The 21,152-nt window shown below is 41.1% G+C and overlaps 1 protein-coding gene across 2 annotated transcripts in view; it reads right to left on the reverse strand.

Annotated features, from left to right (window-relative positions):
* Nucleotides 1–1,501: 1,501 nt before the first annotated feature.
* Nucleotides 1,502–21,152, reverse strand: part of LOC139581680 (progesterone receptor-like) — a 28,115-nt gene continuing 8,464 nt past the window's right edge. The window contains exons 4-10 of one of the 2 annotated variants that reach the window (XM_071411693.1): nt 12,429–12,569; nt 11,790–11,999; nt 11,227–11,371; nt 10,733–10,863; nt 10,497–10,648; nt 3,513–3,672; nt 1,502–3,481 (exon numbers count right to left, since the gene is read on the reverse strand). In XM_071411693.1, the coding sequence (XP_071267794.1) occupies nt 3,474–3,481; nt 3,513–3,672; nt 10,497–10,648; nt 10,733–10,863; nt 11,227–11,371; nt 11,790–11,999; nt 12,429–12,569 (947 nt within the window). In that variant the 3' untranslated portion in view covers nt 1,502–3,473. Of the gene's footprint in view, nt 3,673–10,496; nt 10,649–10,732; nt 10,864–11,226; nt 11,372–11,789; nt 12,000–12,428; nt 12,570–21,152 lie in introns of both variants that reach the window. The other variant, XM_071411692.1, reaches the window with a different exon arrangement.

The raw sequence follows: 21,152 nt of genomic DNA on the forward strand, positions 1-21,152 counted from the left end.
GCACAAATCAAATGGAATCACATCTAAAAGTTCAAATGTCGACGTCAACCCATGTATTTATGATCATTTCAAATGTGGGAGACGCCAGTCCTTTTTAAGTCAAACCACAAGAGCAATGTTGCAGATAATATATTTAGAGAAGTGATATTTGAGCTCTCGATCACTCAGTTCTACGTCATTTATGAGGAGACATAGTTGTTAAGAGAGTTGGTTAGAGCAGGAACTGAGTATGTGTGTGTATGTGTGTGTGTGTGTGTATATGTGTGTGTGTGTGTGTATGTGTGTATGTATGTGTGTGTATGTGTGGGTGTATATGTGTGTATGTGTGTGTGTGTGTGTGTGTATGTGTGTGTATGTGTATGTGTGTGTATGTGTGTGTGTGTGTGTGTGTGTGTGTGTATGTGTACTTAACATGGCCGCAGTGCAGGATGTTACGCAGACAGATCTGGGCTTTTTACAGTCGGGTCTTTCAGACGTCCAATACAATGAACTCAATTAGACTAGTGGCATTCAGTCAGAGTCATGTCACTCCTCGCTGTGGAGAGATGTACTAAAACATTTCACTAACGGGATGTTTTTCATTTTTTATACAACCAGATAATCTAGATGGAATGTTTATAAAACCCACAGGAATCAGAGCGATTCAATGTGACATTGGTTCTGGTTTAGACGGGTCAGAGGTTACGTCCCAAATTAGACCATATTCACTGTATAGTGCATTACTTTAACCAGAGGCCTAGGGGATAGGGTAAGTAGTGCACTATAAAGGGTTCCATTTGGGAAAACACCTTGTAGACAAAGTGCCTGTTGAACTAGACTATTTAGGCCCTGTTCCAATCTCTATACTACCATACCACTTTGAGTACATGCTTCATACTAAGCGTCGTACTAGTGTGGACATTGGAATACAGTTTAGGGGTTGAGCCAGCCCTAAACCATATTCTTATCCGGTTTCATCAACATGTGAGGATTTCAACATAAAACATTGAGGGAAAGACAGATTGTTGAGGCATGTTCAAGAATAACACATTAAGAAAGTTATGAGATCAGAAAAGACGGTTTTCATTATAAGGAGTTCATCATTTCTCATTCCTCTGCCCAGCACGATGATCAAAGATTGTTCCAGCATGTAGAACTAATGTGGTTGGTATCAACGTGGCAGACTGTCTGTCGTAACCCAGTCCTACATCACTGCCAGCTGGTCTTCAGTCGCCGCTTGTTGCAGTAACAGGGCCGTCCACTAGATGGCTGTAGTTGAACACTGAACTGCTCTACTCAGTTGTTGTTAATCATGTTTGCTGTGGGCTCTTTTTGGGCTGAGAAATAAAAACTACAAGACCCATAAGCAGATGATCACTGGGTTCTGTTCAGGATGCAACTTTTTTCCCCCCAGAAAGAGATAGAGATGCATTGTGTTTCTCAAGTAGAATAGGGAATTGTGTTGGCTTGGTTTGCTTTCTGCAACGTCGTGAACATATAACCTCACTGAATAGAACACACCTTTTGGAATAGTGAGGTACGGTATTTATTTGGTAAGTAGACATGTGAACTCAGATAGGATAAAGTATTGACGAAGCTCAATACTTCTATAGATGGTAACACCTTACCTGAGGGAGAAATATAAGGTTTTTATGGAAAATTACTGTGATTGAGTTAGAAATTGGCACTCTATTCCCTATATAGTATACTAGTTTTGACCAGAGCCCTATGGGTCCTACTCAAATGTGGTGCACTAAAAGGAATAGGATGTCATTTTGGATACAGCCTGTGTGTCTGTTTCCCTCTCACTTAGAACACTTAGATACAAATCACATGATGCTAAATAAGCCCTCAGTGATGTGGAATATAGGTTGTTAAATTTGTTAGAACTTTGAAGTATGATTTGTTTTTATAGAATATGCAACGTATAATGCATTTTATATTTACAGATATTGTGTTATATATAAATGTCTGTAGAGTATGAATGATGTGTTATTCAGAAGAATTATGTCTTATTTTGACAGTGTTTAACATACTACTACATTTACTGAAACTATGAAAGAGTATATAACAGTAAACTGAAAAGAGAAAAACAGTCTGAAATGTACATTCAGGATCAAACCCTAGCTTGAGATCAGGGGGTGTAACGTAATTAACACAAAGGAAGAGTATGGGTTGGGAGACCAACTGACCCCTCCCTCTTCATGAAGCCATGAAGTTCAAGGCCGACTGCGGTACTGAAGGCGGTTGTTTCTAGAAAGCAGGATCTCCCATTATAGTGAATGGGAAAATGGCAATCTTCGTCGTCAATATTAGAGAGAAAAAAATATATAGCATTCAGAAACAACCATGTTACCAAAAATTGCTTATATTAGAACAGATGTATGTCCTTGAACCGATTATATATTAAAAAAAATAATTGTACAAAGAAGTTATAAGGATAATTGAGTTGCTATGGTAGCCTGCAGTACCCCCGGTCGGCCTTCAACTTGAGATACTCAAGTTCGTTGCAGGCAGCACTGAGCTAGCCTGCAACGTCCCTTCCTGGAGTAGCTCACACTGTGCATGTTATGTCCACATACATATCCCCATGAGACGCCATTTTAGCAAGCTAAAACCGATATCCTAACCTTCAAATGCGACATTAAGTCTTCACATAGGAATTAATGGTGTGAAATCATTGACGGCTTTGTCCAATCATGTACAGTCAATGGTTGGTCCTCTAGGAAGGTGTTTTGTGATATATTGAACCAGGGCTGGCCCTAGCTTTTTGGGGCCCCACACCATGCGGGTAAAACATTTTAGTGGTCCCCCTCTTGACGGCAAAGATAAAGCAAATTTAAGTTTTAAAGTACATTTCCTGAAATTCAACACATTTAGCTATGGGGCGTAGAGAAAATGTTGTGGTTTTAAATCACATTTTCTGAAATTCTACACATTTTTCTTCAAATGGGGCAGCCAGAAAATATTGTCAGGGGGTGGAGAGAAATTATCAGTTTTAAAGCAAATTTCCTACAATTCTACACATTTTGCCATGACTTATGCCATGTTCATATGATATCTGAGTGAGAGTGACTGACAAAATCAATGGAGGCCCCCTGGAGGTCGTTGGCCATGATTACTACAAGGTGGCTAGGCTAACTTACCAATCTAAATAAATGTTTGCTGACATGGGCTAATTGAGTACATTTCAGAGACTGACATTACAAAAGAAAAACTGCTGATGCACAAACAAATTAAAATATGTCACCTTGTGTAATCTACTTTAACTCTCAAAATTAAGTTGAGACCCCAACTGAGTCTCTCCCCCCCCCCCCCCCCCCATTAAAAAAAAGTAACTTGTGCCTAGGGCCTGCCCTGGGTTGAACCTGTAACAGGAAGCTTTGTGATATGTTGAACCTGTAGCAGGAAGTTTTGTGATAGGTTGAACCACTAGCAGGGTGTTTTGTGATAGGATGACCCTCTAACAAGGTGCATTGTGATAGGATGACCCTCTAGCAAGGTGCATTGTGATGAGATGACCCTCTAGCAAGGTGCATTGTGAAAGAGGATTGGCTGAACTATGCCTGTGAGTATCTTGGGCACGTGAACGCTGACGATCTCAGAGATCATCTCTGGATAGCTGACTCTGGTGGGCAGAGACTGGGCCTGGATAAACAGATCATAGGTGAACTGGTGCAGCTTCCTCACAATCTGAGAGCGAGAGAGAGAGAGTGAGGGGGGAGAGAGCGAGAGAGAAAGTGAGGGGGGAGAGAAAGAGAGAGAGGGAGAGAGAGAGAGTGAGGGGGGAGAGAGCGAGAGAGTGAGGGGGGAGAGAGCGAGAGAGTCAACTGTCAGTAACACCAAAGCAGGGGGGGTTGAACAGGTCAGGGGTTAGTGGTTAGGGGTTAGTGGTTAGGGGTGGAAGCAGGGCCGGCCCTGGGCATAGGCGACATAAGCGGTTGCTTAGGGCCCCCGGCCGCTACGGCCCCCAACCCCCAAAAATACTTTAGGAACTCAGTCGGGGTCTAAACTTACTGTTGAGAGTTATAATAGTAGAACACACAAGAGCTGTTGCTAGAACGTGCAAAATTCTGACCGGATTACGTAACGAACCAAAGCGTCCGTTGCTATGCTGGTTGTTTGTTCTCTATTTTACCTCGTAACGGTCGCGTCATATTAGGGTGTCTAGCTATAAGTTAAACCTGATCAATCAAATGGATAGGTGTAAGTAATTATGGTTATTCCAAATGCCCTTAACTAGGTGTCTTCGCTAGACAGACACAGAGAGGGGGGAGGAGGAAAGTGAGAAAGAAAGCATGAAAGTGAGAGGAGAGAGGTGGGAAAAGAATGGAAGACAGAGAGACAGACGAAGAGAAACAGCGAGAAAAACAGCAGTGTAAATGTACTTAGACTAGAGTTTTTCAACACCTCTTCTCTTCCAACTTGTTAGGCAATCATATCTACCTACGGGGGAAGGATGGCCAGCCACACAGGAGGATGGCCAGCCACACAGGAGGATGGCCAGCCACACAGGAGGATGGCCAGCCACACAGGAGGATGGCCAGCCACACAGGAGGATGGCCAGCCACACAGGAGGGTGATCTTTACCAAGGAGGAGGAGGCGGCCGTGCTGACCAAGATGCATGCTGGGCATTTCGGAGTGAAGCGCATGATTGCCAAAATCAACCTATGCTTCTTCTGACAGGGAAAAAGGTGCTTGGAACCAAAAATAGATTTTCGTTTTGTATGATACCAATCAAGGACGAGACTGGCGTGGCCAACTCCAAGGCAATGACGGACATCTTCAACACCCAGACCGAGGTCATGAACACTGGAACAGGTTACGGATGTTATAGATTATATTCTGTCACCAATGGTTTGTTTTGTTTATTTTTTACAATTTGTTTTTCCGTGGTTCATAAACAGACATATTTCAATATCTTACATTGTAAATAGATATCCGTTTCCTACCCCCTCCTCCAGGTTTGGTGAATGGATCAACCAGACCCACAAGACTGTCATGGGCAGTCCCTTGATTGGTACCAGGAAGGTTGGGATTACTACTGGATGGTCCATTCTCTTTGCACACAACAGCAGCATCCAGGCCTCCACCGAGTACGGATGGGAGTCGCAGCTGTTGACTGAGGTAAAACAATGCAATTGTATATACAATTATTGCATATACTGTTGTTGTTTGTCTATTGCTATTTTTATATCAGGTACTTTCAGATCACTGAAACCCCACCTGATGTGGTGGCAGCTGTCGAACCAGATCAGAACGCTCGAGGACTACAGTACCTTCAGGCACAGACTGAGGAGGATGTGGAGGGTTTTGACCAGGTAAAAATGATTGTCCGCTGTCAACTTATTTTCTGTCCCTCCAAGAGATATGTAAGAAATGTATTTGTAATACGAAATAGAATAGCATTTATTCCTGTTATCAATCAATGTGAGACTGAACATGGACAAGGCGCTGGAGAAACAGAAGGAGAAACAGAAGGAGAAACAGAAGGAGAAACAGGAGAAACAGAAGGAGAAACAGAAGGAGAAACAGAAGGAGAAACAGAAGGAGAAACAGAAGGAGAGCTACCGGAGCAGAATCAAGAAGGGGACTAAGTGTTATGACATCAGGGCGAATTACCAGGTTTGTAAGATGGATGAAAGGAAGGTGAGACCTGGGAAACCTCGCTGCTCTTTCGCTCCTAGCTGGGGTCACCATCAGTTAGAGTGAATATAGAACATCTCAGATAACTATTTGCATTTGCACACAAAATAACCTGAAGCTAGTTTCAGTTCCCCTAACAGTGATATTTTTCTCTGTCTTCCTATGGTTACCTCGGTGGAAGACAACAATCTTCTACAGTCGGAGCACTTGGACAGTCGACCACTGAAAGCACTGACGCCCTACACTTCAGTAAAGCCCTATAGACAAAGTATGTTCAGCTTTGGTTGACAGAAACAAGAAGAAAATAAATAGTAGTTATGCTAAACCTATAGAAATGTACTTCTCCAATATCCTACTCTATCCTACACTATCATTCTCTATCCTACACTATCATTCTCTATCCTACACTATCATTCTCTATCCTACTCTATCCTATACTATCATTCTCTATCCTACACTATCATTCTCTATCCTACTCTATCCTACTCTGTCATACTCTATCATACTCTATCATACTGGGCACATAATATGTGAGATACACAGACTAACTAGAAACACTAGCACCGCAGAACACTCAGAACAAAGAGAGCATCAGCGCCTAGACTTTGCAGTCTCCCTCTTCAAGTCTCCCTTCCGAGACTGACTGTCTGTTGAGAATAGGTGACAGGCAGAACCTCCCACCCACACAGCAACCCCCTCCTCTATATTCCACACACCAGAATTCACTATTTTAGTCTATGATTGCCATGTTAGTGTACAAAAAAATCTGTGAAGATAAATGAATGACACAACTCTACCAAAAACTATCGAAGTTTATGTATTAAAATCTTAAATCTTGCCAGGTTGGTTTTCACGGCTGTTTCACAAGGTGTTCATTATTGTAAGTTGTAAGATATCCTTTGATGTTATTTATTTGTTCCACATTATTCATTGTTGTGTCCTAGGACCTACAATAGATACATATATATTCAACCACAAGGGTGTACTAATGAGCTATGTGAGATATATTATTTCAGCGTAGATAAGGGAAGGGCAGGATCAAATTAAAACATGATGGCCAGACAAGCCAGTGTATGAACCAAATGGATTTGCATATGAATGGAGTGGAAATTAGCTGACTTCCTGGTCTGTAAGGTAAGTAACTTTAATGTGTCAAGCAGATTACACATTTTATTTGACTTTTCCGAAACGTAGTAATGTTTAAGACATGGATTTCATGTTGTAATGTTAACAAGGTACCCAAAAGTAGTTTGAATTAATGTTTTCATTTTGTCAGCTAAATAAAACTTGTTTAACTTCTCTTGGGTAGGGGGCAGCATTCGGAATTTTGGATGAAAAGCATGCCCAAATTAAACTGCCAGCTACTCATCCCCAGAAGATAAAATATGCATATTATTAGTAGATTTGGATAGAAAACACTCTGAAGTTTCTAAAACTGTTTGAATCATGTCTGTGAGTATAACATAACTTATTTAGCAGGCGAAACCCCGAGGACAAACCATTTAGATTTTTTTTCAAAACTTTTCAATGAGTTTTCATTGGGAAACCAGATTTCTAAAGGGACGTTCTTGCAGTTCCTACCGCTTCCACTGGATGTCAACAGTCTTTAGAAATTGTTTGAGGTTATTCCTTTGTGTAATGAAGAAGTACGGCCAACTTGAAGGAGGGTCACTCGAAGTGTCCTGTTTGTTAGAAGCGCGTGACCAGAAAGCTAGCTACAGTTGGTTTTAATCCAACACAGATCATCCCGTCTTCAATTTTATCGATTATTTACGTAAAAAAATACCTAAAGTTGTATTACAAAAGTAGTTTAAAATTTGCTCTGCATTTTCTCAGGCTTTTTGCCAAGTGAGACAGTAGCGTCCCGCCTAAACTCAGATTTTTGGATATAAATATGAACTTTACCGAACAAAACATACATGTATTGTGTAACATGAAGTCCTATGAGTGTCATCTGATGAAGATCATCAAAGGTTAGTGATTAATTTTATCTCTATTTCTGCTTTTTGTTACTCCTCTCTTTGGCTGGAAAAATGTCTGTCTTTTTCTGTGACTTGGCTCTAACCTAACATAATCGTTTGGTGTGCTTTCGTCGTAAAACCTTTTTGAAATCGGACACTTTGGCTGGATTTACAACAAGCGTATCTTTAAAATGGTGTAAAATACTTGTATGTTTGAGGAATTTAAATTATGGGATTTCTGTTGTTTTGAATTTGGCGCCCTGCAGTTTCACTGGCTGTTGACGAAGTGGAACGCTACCGTCCCACATACCCTTGTGAGGTTAAACAGCGAAATTGCTGCGGAAATCCGCCTTGTTTGCATAGCGATGATGAAAAGAACGTAATTTAGGCTGTAATTAGGTAATCCCACCGTTGATATAGCAACGGACGCTAATAGTTTATCGAATTCCATTGTGACGCAGAAGGGGACACTATTTGGCCAGGGGACATTAATTGCCATGACATACCCCCAATAAGCTAGGCTGGCCCTTGGTAGTAGGTCTATATTACCAGGTGAAGGTAGTCCACTGGCTGGGTTAGCTGTGTTGTGTACGGGTTACGGGTTAGAGGTCAGGGATAGGTCAGTTCTGTGGCTGCCATGGCGCAGAGAGCTCTGTAAATATTGTACATATTTGAAGTTTTAGTTGTTTTCTTTTTTAATCAACTTTTTATTTTGTTAGCTAAGTAAGTTTTGACTGTATATATTGTAGCAACCCTGGGTTTATAAGGATATCGTTAGCTAAGTAAGTTTTGACTGTATATATTGTAGCAACCCTGAGTTTATAAGGATATCGTTAGCTAAGTAAGTTTTGACTGTATATATTGTAGCAACCCTGGGTTTATAAGGATATCGTTAGCTAAGTAAGTTTTGACTGTATATATTGTAGCAACCCTGGGTTTATAAGGATATCGTTAGCTAAGTAAGTTTTGATTGTATATATTGTAGCAACCCTGAGTTTATAAGGATATCGTTAGCTAAGTAAGTTCTGACTGTATATATTGTAGCAACCCTGGGTTTATAAGGATATCGTTAGCTAAGTAAGTTTTGATTGTATATATTGTAGCAACCCTGAGTTTATAAGGATATCGTTAGCTAAGTAAGTTCTGACTGTATATATTGTAGCAACCCTGGGTTTATAAGGATATCGTTAGCTAAGTAAGTTTTGATTGTATATATTGTAGCAACCCTGAGTTTATAAGGATATCGTTAGCTAAGTAAGTTCTGATTGTATATATTGTAGCAACCCTGGGTTTATAAGGATATCGACTGCAAGTTGAGCATGTTTTTACGCTCTGGGCTTCGGGCCAGAAGGTTGAGGGTTCGAGCCGCACTTCCTGCCTGATTCATTACAATATATTGATCCACGGCAGTGCAAGACCGGCAAGTCAGTTATTTTACCAACTGAACTGAGAAGCTAGCTATTTAGCTACCAACTTTATTTGAAACAACAAGAGAGGGCAGAGGCTTGGAGATGTTTGAAGATAGCAGAGGATCTCTAAGGTTTTCCACAGTAGTTTAATTCAAGGTGGACTATGGCTTTTGCCTGTAGTGAGCTTCATGCCATAAAGCTTAGCGGCTGCATTGCTTCACCCAGGTTGGTGCTACATGTTTTTCAGAGGAGTTTACCAAGGGAAGAGGTGACCTGAATTCTAACTTGTTTCCCCCCTGGATCTAAGCATCGTTTCACCCCTGCTCAACCCACATCTCGGCGCGTCCTTCATCTGGGCTTAAACCCTTCATCTGGGCTTAAACCCTTCATCTGGGCCTCAACTCTTCATCTGGGCCTCAACTCTTCATCTGGGCCTCGACTCTTCACCTGGGCCTCAACTCTTCACCTGGGCCTCAACTCTTCACCTGGGCCTCAACTCTTCACCTTGGCCTCAACTCATTTGGGCCTCAAACTTATCTGGGCCTCAAACTTATCTGGGTCTCAAACCTTCACCTGGACCTCAACCCTTCATCTGGGCCTTAACCCTTCGGCTCCCGAATGGCGCAGGGGTCTAAGGCACTGCATCTCAGTGCTTGAGGCGTCACTACAAACACCCTGGTTCGAATCCAGGCTGTATCACAACTGACCGTGATCGGGAGTCCCATACGGCGGTGCACAATTGACCCAGCGTCGTCTGGGTTTGGCCGGTGTAGGCTGTCATTGAAAATAAGAATTTGTTCTTAACTGACTTGCCTAGTTAAATAAAGGTTAAAAAAAATGTATTTGTTTTTTTATCATCTGGGCCTCAATTCTTCATCTCAGCCTCAACCCTTCATCTGGGCCTCAACCCTTCATCTGGGCCTCGGTCGGTAGAGACGTGGACGGCACGGGTGAGGTAAGTGCACATGTAGAGTGGATCGGACACAGGATATGACCTGTTGGACTGGCACCTGCCTCTGTGGATGACTGTGAAAGACTGTGGATGACTGTGAAAGACTCTGGATGACTGTGAAAGACTGTCGGTGACTGTGAAAGACTGTCGGTGACTGTGAAAGACCTTCCAGCTAGAAGTGTCAATAGGCTAACTGAAAGATTAGGCTGTTTTAAGAGTGTCATTGAGATTCTTGCTGTAATGAAAAGCTCTATACTAATTAAATATTTTATTATCATTATTATTATCATTAAATTACCGGACGTAGCTGTGTTAGCTGGAACAAACGTTGGTTAGGGGTTAGAGGTCAGGGTTAGTGTATATTACCGGGTGTAGGAAGTCCAGTAGCTGTGTTAGCTGGAACAGGCGTTGTGTACGCGTTAGGGGTTAGGGGTTAGAGGTCACGGTTAGTGTATATTACCGGATGTAGGAAGTCCAGTAGCTGTGTTAGCTGGGAACAGACATTGGGTACGGGTTAGGGGTTAGAGGTCAGGGTTAATGTATATTACCGGGTGTAGGAAGTCGAGTAGTTGTGTTAGCTGGAACAGACGTTGTGTGTGGTGTTTTTCTCCGTGTTGGCTGGCCAGACGAACCAGCTCCTTGATGTAAGAGATCCTCAGCTCGTCAAAACACTTCTGATTCCTCAGACCCTCCACAGGGACTAAAAGACACAAAGCAATAAGCAAATATTGACCCAGATAATGATACAGTCACTTAGTTTCAGTGTGTCAGTGATGTGACTCACTGATGCTGAAGAGGAGCAGAGCCTTCATACAGAGGAACTCTTCCTGGGTGACTCTGAGCACACAGAACCTCTGGGACAGCAGACGGAATTGGACACAGTGCTCATACATACTGGACACACGCATCCTCTGACTGGGGGGGGGGGGGGAGAGGAGAGAGACAGACAGACGGAGAGAAAGCGAGGGAGAGAAAGAGGGTGAGGAGAGAGAGAGTAATGTTTACTAATGTTTCCCTTGTTTATTTCCATTTTTTAAATTATCTATTCCATTTGGTAATATGTGTTTCCCATGCTAATAAATTGAATTGAGAGGGAAAGAGAGAGAGAGGGAGTTAGGATGAGAGGGAGTTAGGATGAGAGGGAGTGAAATTGATTGAGAGTGTTGTTATATAACCAATAATACAACATTTCAAATTTCAAACATTTCCCTTGTTTATTGTCTAGAGACAGAGAGAGATTGTCATCAATATTATATTCAGCAAGACAATAGTACTCACTCGTTGAAGATGAGGTCAGGAGCGAAGTAGAGCTCTCTAGCGTCTGTGTTTGTGTAAGACCTCCAGCCCAGAGCGAAAACCATCAACCCCAACCATGAAGACTGGATCACTGACATCTGGTCTTCAACATGCAGCTCTCTGAAACCTACACAGAGAGAACACCATCAATACCAGCCATGAAGACTGGATCACTGACATCTGGTCTTCAACATGCAGCTCTCTGAAACCTACACAGAGAGAACACCATCAATACCAGCCATGAAGACTGGATCACTGACATCTGGTCTTCTACATGCAGCTCTCTGAAACCCACAGTGCAGGGAGAATAAAATAGGTTATGAGTAGAGCCCCCCCTGGTGGGAACGACATAGAAAACTGGAACCGAGGCTACAGCACTGGTATCAGTCACACACAGACCAGCTGTTTGTACCCCAACTCTCTCTATCACACCTGGGTTAGAGGGCTGGTACCATGTAGTGGTTAGGTAACAGTAAGATACATGGTTAGAGGGTTGGTACCATGTAGTGGTTAGGTAACAGTAGGATACAGGAAGAGTGGTTTACCTGGCATGGCTTTAGCCCAGTTCACCACAGACACAAGTTGTCTCTCTCCCAGCTCATTGAGGCTGGACAGTAGGGAGGCGAAACAGTCTGGCTGGGAGGTGTCATGGCCTGCGTTGACCACTCCTGGCTCGATGGAACTCAGGACGTTGAGGAGGGAGGGGCGCAGGCTGGGGGAGAGGCCAAGAGCGGGAGCCTGCCGGGCAGCACAGCCTGCAGAGAGGGACATGAGATGAGACAAGGTGAATTGGGACATGAGATGAGACAAGGTGAATTGGGACATGAGATGAGACAAGGTGAATTGGGACATGAGATGAGACAAGGTGAATTGGGACATGAGATGAGACAAGGTGAATTGAGACATGAGATGAAACAAGGTGAATTGAGACATGAGATGAGACAAGGTGAATTGGGACATGAGATGAGACAAGGTGAATTGGGACATGAGATGAGACAAGGTGAATTGGGACATGAGATGAGAGACAAAATGAGACCAGTTGAGACTGAATATGTGCTGCCTTGCATCCAGGGTTGGTGTAAATTCTGAATTGAGTTGTAACTGCTTTCTTAGTCAGGGCTCACTTGAAGAAATAGCATTCTGGTTATGAAAAATATTTTACATATGGTAATATTGATCCTCACATTTAGCCTGTGGGGAAACGGTGGATAACTGTAGTCCCCCCGTCCTCTCTCCTCCCCTCTCTCCAGTCCTCTCTTTGCCGGGTGCCTGTGTTCCCCCCTCCACTACTCCTTTCAGCGGGCCAGCTCCCCTCAGCTTCCGGCCTGAAATGCACCACACACAGAAGTAGGACAGAGAGAAAGGCCCCATTACCACTAGGAGATATGAAGGAGTCTGAGGAGCAGGGTGGAGAAAAAGAAAGCTATTTTTCCATTCACATTACATCATTGCCTTAACATTTCGTTGTGGCTGGCCATGTGACATTCTTGGTCTGCAGCTCAAATTGACCGTAAATATCACAGTAGCCACTAGCCAGAAGGCACAAACTATTTAACAATGACAGAGACTTTTCTTCAGAAATAGTACACTACTTGATAATGCAACAATTCACAAGCATGTACAGCGCACCCGGAAAGAATTCAGACGTTACTTATTCTAAAATTGTTTTTTTTTTTTATTCCCTCAACATTCTACACACAATACCCCATAATGACAAAGCGAAAATGGGTTTTTAGAAATGTTTGCAAATGTATTAAAAAATTAATAAAAACTGAAATACCTTATTTACATAAGTATTCAGACCCTTTGCTATGAGACTCTAAATTCTGCTCAGGTTGATCCTGTTTCCATTAATCATCCTTGAGATGTTTCTACAACTTGATTGGAGTCCACCTGTGGTAAATTCAATTGATTGGACATGATTTGGAAAGGCACACACCTGTCTATATAAGGTCCCACAATTGACAGTGCATGTCAAAGCAAAAACCAAGCCATGAGGTCAAAGGAATTGTCCGTAGAGCTCCGAGACAGGATTGCGTCGAGGCACAGATCTGGGGAAGGGTACCAAAACATTTCTGCAGCATTGAAGGTCCCCAAGAACACAGTGGCCTCCATCATTCTTAAATGCAAGAAGTTTGGAACCACCAAGACTCTTCCTAGAGCTGGCCGCCCAGCCAAACTGAGCAATCGGGGGTGAAGGGCCTTGGTCAGGGAGGTGACCAAGAACCTGATGGTCACTCTGACAGAGCTCCAGAGTTCCTCTGTGGAGATGGGAGAACCTTCCAGAAGGACAACCATCTCTGCAGCACTCCACCAATCAGGCCTTTATGGTAGAGTGGCCAGACGGAAACCACTCTTTAGTAAAAGGTACATGACAGCCCGCTTGGAGTTTGCCAAAAGGCACCTAAAGACTCTCAGACTATGAGAAACAAGATTATTTGGTCTGATGAAACCAAGATTGAACTCTTTGTCCTGAATGCCAAGCGTCACGTCTGGAGGAAATCTGGCACCATCCCTATGGTGAAGCATAGTGGTGGCAACATCATGCTGTGGGGATGTTTTTCAGCGGCAGGGACTGGGAGACTAGTCAGGATCGAGGGAAAGATGAACGGAGTAAAGTACTGAGAGATAATTGATGAAAACCTGCTCCAGGGCGCTCAGGACCTCAGACTGGGGCGATGGCTCACCTTCCAACAGGACAACGACCCTAAGCACACAGCCAAGACAACGCAGGAGTGGCTTTGGGACAAGTCTCTGAATGTCTTTGAGTGGCCCAGCCAGAGCCCGGACTTGAACCCGATCGAACATCTCTGGAGAGACCTGAAAATAGCTGTGCAGCAACGCTCCCCATCTAACCTGACAGAGCTTGAGAGGATCTGCAGAGAAGAAGGGGAGAAACTCCCCAAATACAGAGGTGCCAAGCTTGTAGCGTCATGCCCAAGAATACTCAAGGCTGTAATTGCCCAATGTACTTCAACAAAGTACTGAGTAAAGGGTTTAAATACTTATGTAAATGTGATATTTCCAGTTGTTTTTCTAAATAAATTTGCAAAAACATTTTTTTTTTGCTTAGTCATTATGGGGTATTGTGTGTAGATTGATGAGGGGGGGAAACAATTCATCATTTTTAGAATAAGGTTGTAACGTAACAAAATGTGGGAAAATTCAAGGGGTCTGAATACTTTCCGAATGCACTGTATGTGCAGACAACTAAAAGGTTTATTTTCTTGTCTGTAGGCTACACTCATTACATTTTAGCTTCAAGACAAAAGTCCAGAGTTGCTCTAACCGCATGTTTTTATTAAGTACTGTAAACATATAAAAAATGAAGGATGAACTCTCTCATACAATATAAAAGTTCAAAAGGCCTACTTTACAACTAACCAGGCTTAATTTGTATCAATATCATGCAAATCATTACATGTGGCAAAGGCAAATTGTGACTGAAATATCAGTGACTCCGCTGCAATGAGCTGTTTTATATGGAAGCCCATACCTGCCACCCAAAAATAAAATTTGAATGCCTCTTGATTTGTCAACGTGCACAATTAATCTGATCAACTTTAGCCTACTGATAACAACCACAGCTGCAGGTGGTTGTTATCAGTGGTTGTTATCAGTGGTTGTTATCAGCTGCAGGTGGTTGTCATGGAATCAGTTTTAAACATGTCTGTAACAAATTGAATTACAAAACCTTGATGCATCTGCAAAAATCAACTATCATTCTGAGGACTAAGATGTCTAGTTTTTAATACATTTTTGCCTGAATGTTGTAAATTTTTCCATATTCTCATTACCGCAATGCATCTGGATTAAATTATTGGGTCATTTTATAAAATTGTACTTTAGAAAAAGATTTGAATAAAACACAAAATATGTCGCTGCAGTTTGTCCATAAATAGGGTTGCAAAGGGTCGGAAACTTCCCGGTATATTTCCAGAAATTTTCCGTGGGAAGTTAAGCCCGGGAATTTTGCTTAAATTCATCAAAAAAGTTAGCTCATAAAACAGTGAACCTTTTTTGTGGGATACACATAAGGCAATTCTAGGTCTTGTGGCACATTTTGGTTAAACTATCCCCAATTCAATGGAATTGCAACCCTCTGCATGCACAGTGCACTCTTCCATCACATGTACAGCTGATTCTCAAGATCTTGCACACTAATGAGATGCTATTGAGCCCACACTACTACACTGTCTGAGCCAAGGACTACATGCTTTCTGGTAAGTTTTGATTACAATACTGGGTGGGGGTGAATATACACTACCTTTCAAAAGTTTGGGGTCACTTAGAAATGTCCTTGTTTTTGAAAGAAAAGCTATTTTTTTGTTCATTAAAATAACAGTGTAGACATTGTTAATGTTGTAAATGAGTATCGTAGCTGGAAACGGCAGATTTTTTATGGAATATCTACATAGACGTACAGAGGCCGAAAATTCAGCAACCATCACTACTGTGTTCCAATGGCACGTTGTGTTAGCTAATCCAAGTTTATCATTTTAAAAGGCTAATTGATCATTAGAAAACTCTTTTGCAATTATGTTTGCACAGCTGAAAACTGTTGCCCTTATTTATTTATTACAAAAAAACACAAGGAGTAACATTAAAGTATTAGAACATGAAGGACAAACAATACAGCATCAAGACACTATCAAACATGTATCAGTCTTTCCGCAACAGAGCCATCCTTATGTGTGAGGGTGCATGTGCATGGTAGTGATATAAAATATATGTCATAGTTTCCTTTTTCATGATCACAATCTTGTGAAACCCGAACCCTCCAAGATCCCCCCACAGTTCCCCAATAGCTGTCCCTCAACCATTCTAATGCCTTTTCAAAATCCGCTATAAATACCATTCCTGGCTTCTTATATGTTTCATGATGTTCTATTATTTCTAGTAGTTGTCGTATATTATCTCCAATGTATCGTCCATGTAAAAAACCTGTCTGATCAGGATGAACAATACCTGGTAAAACCCTTATAATTCTGAGTGCTATGCATTCTGCTAGTAGTTTTGCATCACAACATTGAAGTGTATGGGGCCTCCAATTTTTTAGATAGACTGGGTCTTTATATTTGCCATCTGGGTCTTGTTTTAATAATAGAGAAATCAGACCTTCCTGCTGAGTACCTGACAGACTACCATTTCTATAGTAGTTAAAACAATCTAACCATTGAGCTTTTATATATCAAAAAATACGTGATATACCTCTACCGGTATGCCATCAAGCCCTGGGGTTTTTCCAGACTGAATGGATTTAATAGCCTCAAAAGTTATTCCTCTGTAATTTGGCCTTCGCACTGATCTTTCTATACATTTGTTAATTTTCCATTTTTTATATTATTTGGAAAGAATTCCTTACCGTAATCTTCACTCAGTGGGAGAGGATGAGACGGAAAAGAGAACATCTGCCTACAATAATTAGCTTCCTCTTTTAAAATATCATTCGGAGTATCATAGATGACTCCGTCTTCAGTAACGAGTTTCTGCAAATTCTTTTTGTTTGCGTTCCTGTATTGGAGATTCAGGAAGAATTTTGTGCATTTTTCTCCATATTCCATCCAGTTTACTTTATTTGTAATAGATTACATTAGATCATTCTTGAATAAGTTCCTCAAGTTCCTTTTGTTTTTCCTCTAACTTATTTTGTATCTCTGTAGTATCGTTTTTATTGCCATCTACCTGTACTACTAGTTCATGGATTTCCCTTGTTAGTCTTGCTTCTTTAGCCAGAAACGTTTTTTTATTATTGATGAAAATTGAATTGAATGACCCCTGAAGGTACATTTAAAGGTATCCCAAACAATAAGGGGATTTGCTGAACCTATATTATACTGGAAAAATTAAGTTATAATTAATTTTGTCTTAGTTAAAAATAAGTTGTCCTCCAGTAAATTTGGATTAAATTTCCAATATCCTCGTCCACGTGGAAAATCTATAAGTTATGTGAATGCCAATTAGATGATGATCCGATCGCATTCTGTCTCCTATTAAAACTTTTTTAACCTTTGATGCAGGAGAGGAAGAGACAAGAAAGTAGTCAAGACGACTAGCGTGATTAAGTCTCCTCCATGTATATCTCACTAGGTCGGGGTTTTTTAGTCTCCAAATATCCACTATTTCTAATGTGTCCATAATATTTGTGATTTCCTTAAGGGCACGGTGATGATAGTTTGTAGAGTGATTACCTAACGGTCCATTGATGTACTTAACACTGTGTTATAGTCTCCTACCATAATGATTAGATCATTTGTTGCCTGTAAGTTCAATAAATTGGTATAAATGTTTTCGAAGAAGTGTGGATCATCCTGATTTGGACCATATAAATTAATGAGCCAAAGCTCTTTTTCGTCCACTTTCATGTTCAAAAAGATCCACCTTCCTTGCGAATGATTCCTGATTATTTGCACATTCAGATCGACATTTGTGTTAATTAATATCATCACACCCTTTGAGTTCCTTTGTCCATGACAGAAAATTATTTCACCACCCCATTCCTTTTTTCACGCAACTTCATCTAAGAATGTAGAGTGAGTTTCCTGTAAACAGTATATGTTATATTCCTTTTCTTTTAGGCATGTAAAAACTGATCTTTTTTTTAATAATCTGCCAAACCATTACAATTATAACTAGCTATACTTATTTCACCCCTAGACACTATTCTCAGGCTAAATTTACCATAATTAGTGCTTGTAAAGTTACTGCCATCAGAGGTATTGTGAAGGTCAAAACTACAGCTTTCAAATGTCTGATTTTTAGAATTCAAAAAATAGGTTCTAGTAATATTTGTTTTGTTCCCTTGCCTGTTTGCCTGTGAGCCAATGCCACAGATACAAGAAAATTTAGACAAATTATGTTTGTAACAAATCTGAGTAGGTTGATGAGTATGATATTGGATGTGATTTAGTGAGAGTGTGTACGATGTCTGTGTAAGAGTAAGACTATAATGTGTGATGTCCAAATAAATAATAACTCTGCCAATTTGCATGGTTGAGTGTCTATGTCTGTAACATGTAGTGCGTATAGACTTAATATTTATAATTGTAATCCATATCATATCACCATCATAGTTGCATCATAATTACCTTTAACATAATTGAAAAACACATCCCAGCATTTCCATAGCAATTGACGTTTCACATGATCATGAAAGAGACCTTGCATTACTCTAGAGACTTCACTACAGTACAAATGTATTCCACACAATATGTTATTATTCCCCAATGCCCCTATTCTGATATCTTCCCCTTGCTTGTTGTAAACATATATAAACTTGTAGACAAATACATAAAATAGACAAACAATAAACACATTAAATTATAAAACAGTTCTCGACAATAGAGAGGGAGAGAAGAGAGAAATAGAGAGAAGAGAGTGAGATCAGGTGTGTGTGTGTATGTATAAGTCTGTATGTGTAAGCAAGCATGTAGTTGAGTACGTGTGTGTTCATATCCACTTCATAATGTTCGGATAATTTAAACAGTTCCCATACCTTCTTTTTTTTCGTAACCTGAAGTCCCTGTAGAATTCAGTACAGCCACGGTGTTATGGAGCTGTCTCGGAATAGCTGTCAGTCTATAAAGAGTTTGTCCACAACGATAAAGGCACGCCTGCCATCCTTCCTTTGTTGTCTTATTACCGGATACAGTCTCTTACGAAGTTTGTTCATCTCCTTTGGAAATTGGTCATTGAGACCGAATTTGATCCCTTTAAGCTCCCTTCCTCTGCTTTTGATCAGCTCCTTTTGTTGGTAGTGCTCAAATTTTGCGATGATCTGTCGGGGACCCTTGGTCTTGTCGCTCCAAGCTCCAAGTCTGTGTACTAGGTGGAAAGCCACCTTGTTTACAGTCTCTATAGGAAGTATCAAGGCGGATTGCATGAATTCTCTGATCGCGCCCTCTGGATTATTGGATGCGTCCTCAGGAATACCAGAAAAAATGAGATTTTCACGCATGCTACGACTTTGTATGTCTGGTAGCGTCTTCTTCATCACCCTGTTTTCCCTGAGTAGACCATCCATGTTGGAATCGTGTATTTTTACCTTGGCTGTGAGTGTCTTGTTTTCTCTTTGGAGTTTGAGAATTTCACTCTGGCTGAACTTCAAACTCCCCCTCAGCCCTGCTACCTCCTCACACAACCTTTCCATTGTTGCATGGATTCCAGCCAGAGCACTAGCCTCTAACTCAGTGGTAAGAAAATCGTCCGTGTCTGTAGATGAATCTGTTTTTCTTTTTTTGTCGGGTTAGTTATTTTGTGAGGTGGTCGGATCTTTCCATGAAGGAGTATGTTGTTTGTCCATAGCGTAAAGCTGTTGGTACTCGTCGATTTCCCTCAGGATCTCCTTGGTATCCAGATGGACTCTATTCTGCAACCAGTTGTTTTACAAAAAGATAACAATGAGTCTTTCCCACGACGACGACAGGTGTCTGTAGTACAGCCAGCTAGCACTCGCGGAATCCACGCAATAAAATGAACACAAACTTGCAGTCCCAGCCGTAAAGGCTAACCGCATTGTGGAATCCTTAGTAACAAAACTTTAGTTTGGATTAAAATCGATTTAATGAAAATGTTTTAATGTAAACAACAAACCGAGTGTAGACAGTACAGTGTCCTGTTGCACGCTCTGATACAGTGTAGTTATTCCCTCCGCAAGGCAATCAAACAAGTGAAATGTCGGTATAAGGACAAAGTGGAGTCGCAATTCAACGGCTCAGACACAAGAATTATGTGGCCTGTTGTCCTTATTAAAGAAGCAATAAAACGGGCCTTCTTTAGACTAGCTGAGTATCTGGAGCATCAGCATTTGTGGGTTCAAATACAGGCTCAAAATGGCCAGAAACAAAGAACTTTCTTCTGAAACTCGTCAGTCTACTCTTGTTCTGAGAAATGAAGGCTATTCATTGCGAGAAATTGCCAAGAAACTGAAGATCTCGTACATCGCTGTGTACTACTCCATTCACAGAACAACTCAAACTGTCTCTAACCATAATAGAAAGAGGAGTGGGAGGCCCTGGTGCACAACTGAGAAGGAGGACAAGTACTTTAGAGTGTCTAGTTTGAGAAACAGATGCCTCACAGGTCCTCAACTGGCAGCTTCATTAAATAGTACCCGCAAAACACCAGTCTCAACGTCAACAGTGAAGAGGCGACTCCGGGATGCTGGCCTTCTAGGCAGAGTTGCAAAGAAAAAGCCATATCTCAGACTGGCCAATAAAAAGAAAAGATTAAGATGGGCAAAATAATACAAACACTGGGGGTGCTTTTGTGGTGGTAAAGTGGGAGATTTGTACAGGGTAAAAGGGATCTTGAAGAAGGAAGGCTATCACTCCATTTTGCAACGCCACACAATTATTATTTCAATTTAAAATCATTATTTATAACCTTGTCAACGTCTTGACTATATTTCCTATTCATTTTGCAACTCATTTCATTTCTAAGTGACCACAAACTTTTGAACGGTAGTGTATGTTATATGACATTATTTTTTGTTAACTATTAGATAGTAGCCTACAGAAAAGTGTGTTTAAATCATTTCTAACTTGTTAACAATTTCTGCTAGTTAGTTTTTGCTACCATGTGCGTTTTAGCTTGCTAACTGAGGAGTGTTAATACACCTGTTCCATACTTCTTTCATTTTAAAACCTGTATCTTACAAAAGGAGTTGTTTAATCTAATTATTTATCTGTACATTGAATTGTATTTGGGGTTTTTTTACTCATTTTTTTCTAATCTTTACAGGAAAATGCCAGGGGCACTATCTGATGTGTGGAGACATTTCACTGCAGCTAATGTTGAAGGAAAAGCTGAGTACATTTGCAAATACTGTGCCAAATCATATGTGAAGAATGCAACAAAGATGCAGACTCATCTGGCCAAGTGCATAACTGTCCCTCCCTGACAGTGAA

The sequence above is a fragment of the Salvelinus alpinus genome, chromosome 7 (genome assembly GCF_045679555.1).
Source record: "Salvelinus alpinus chromosome 7, SLU_Salpinus.1, whole genome shotgun sequence".
Classification (NCBI taxonomy): domain Eukaryota; kingdom Metazoa; phylum Chordata; class Actinopteri; order Salmoniformes; family Salmonidae; genus Salvelinus; species Salvelinus alpinus.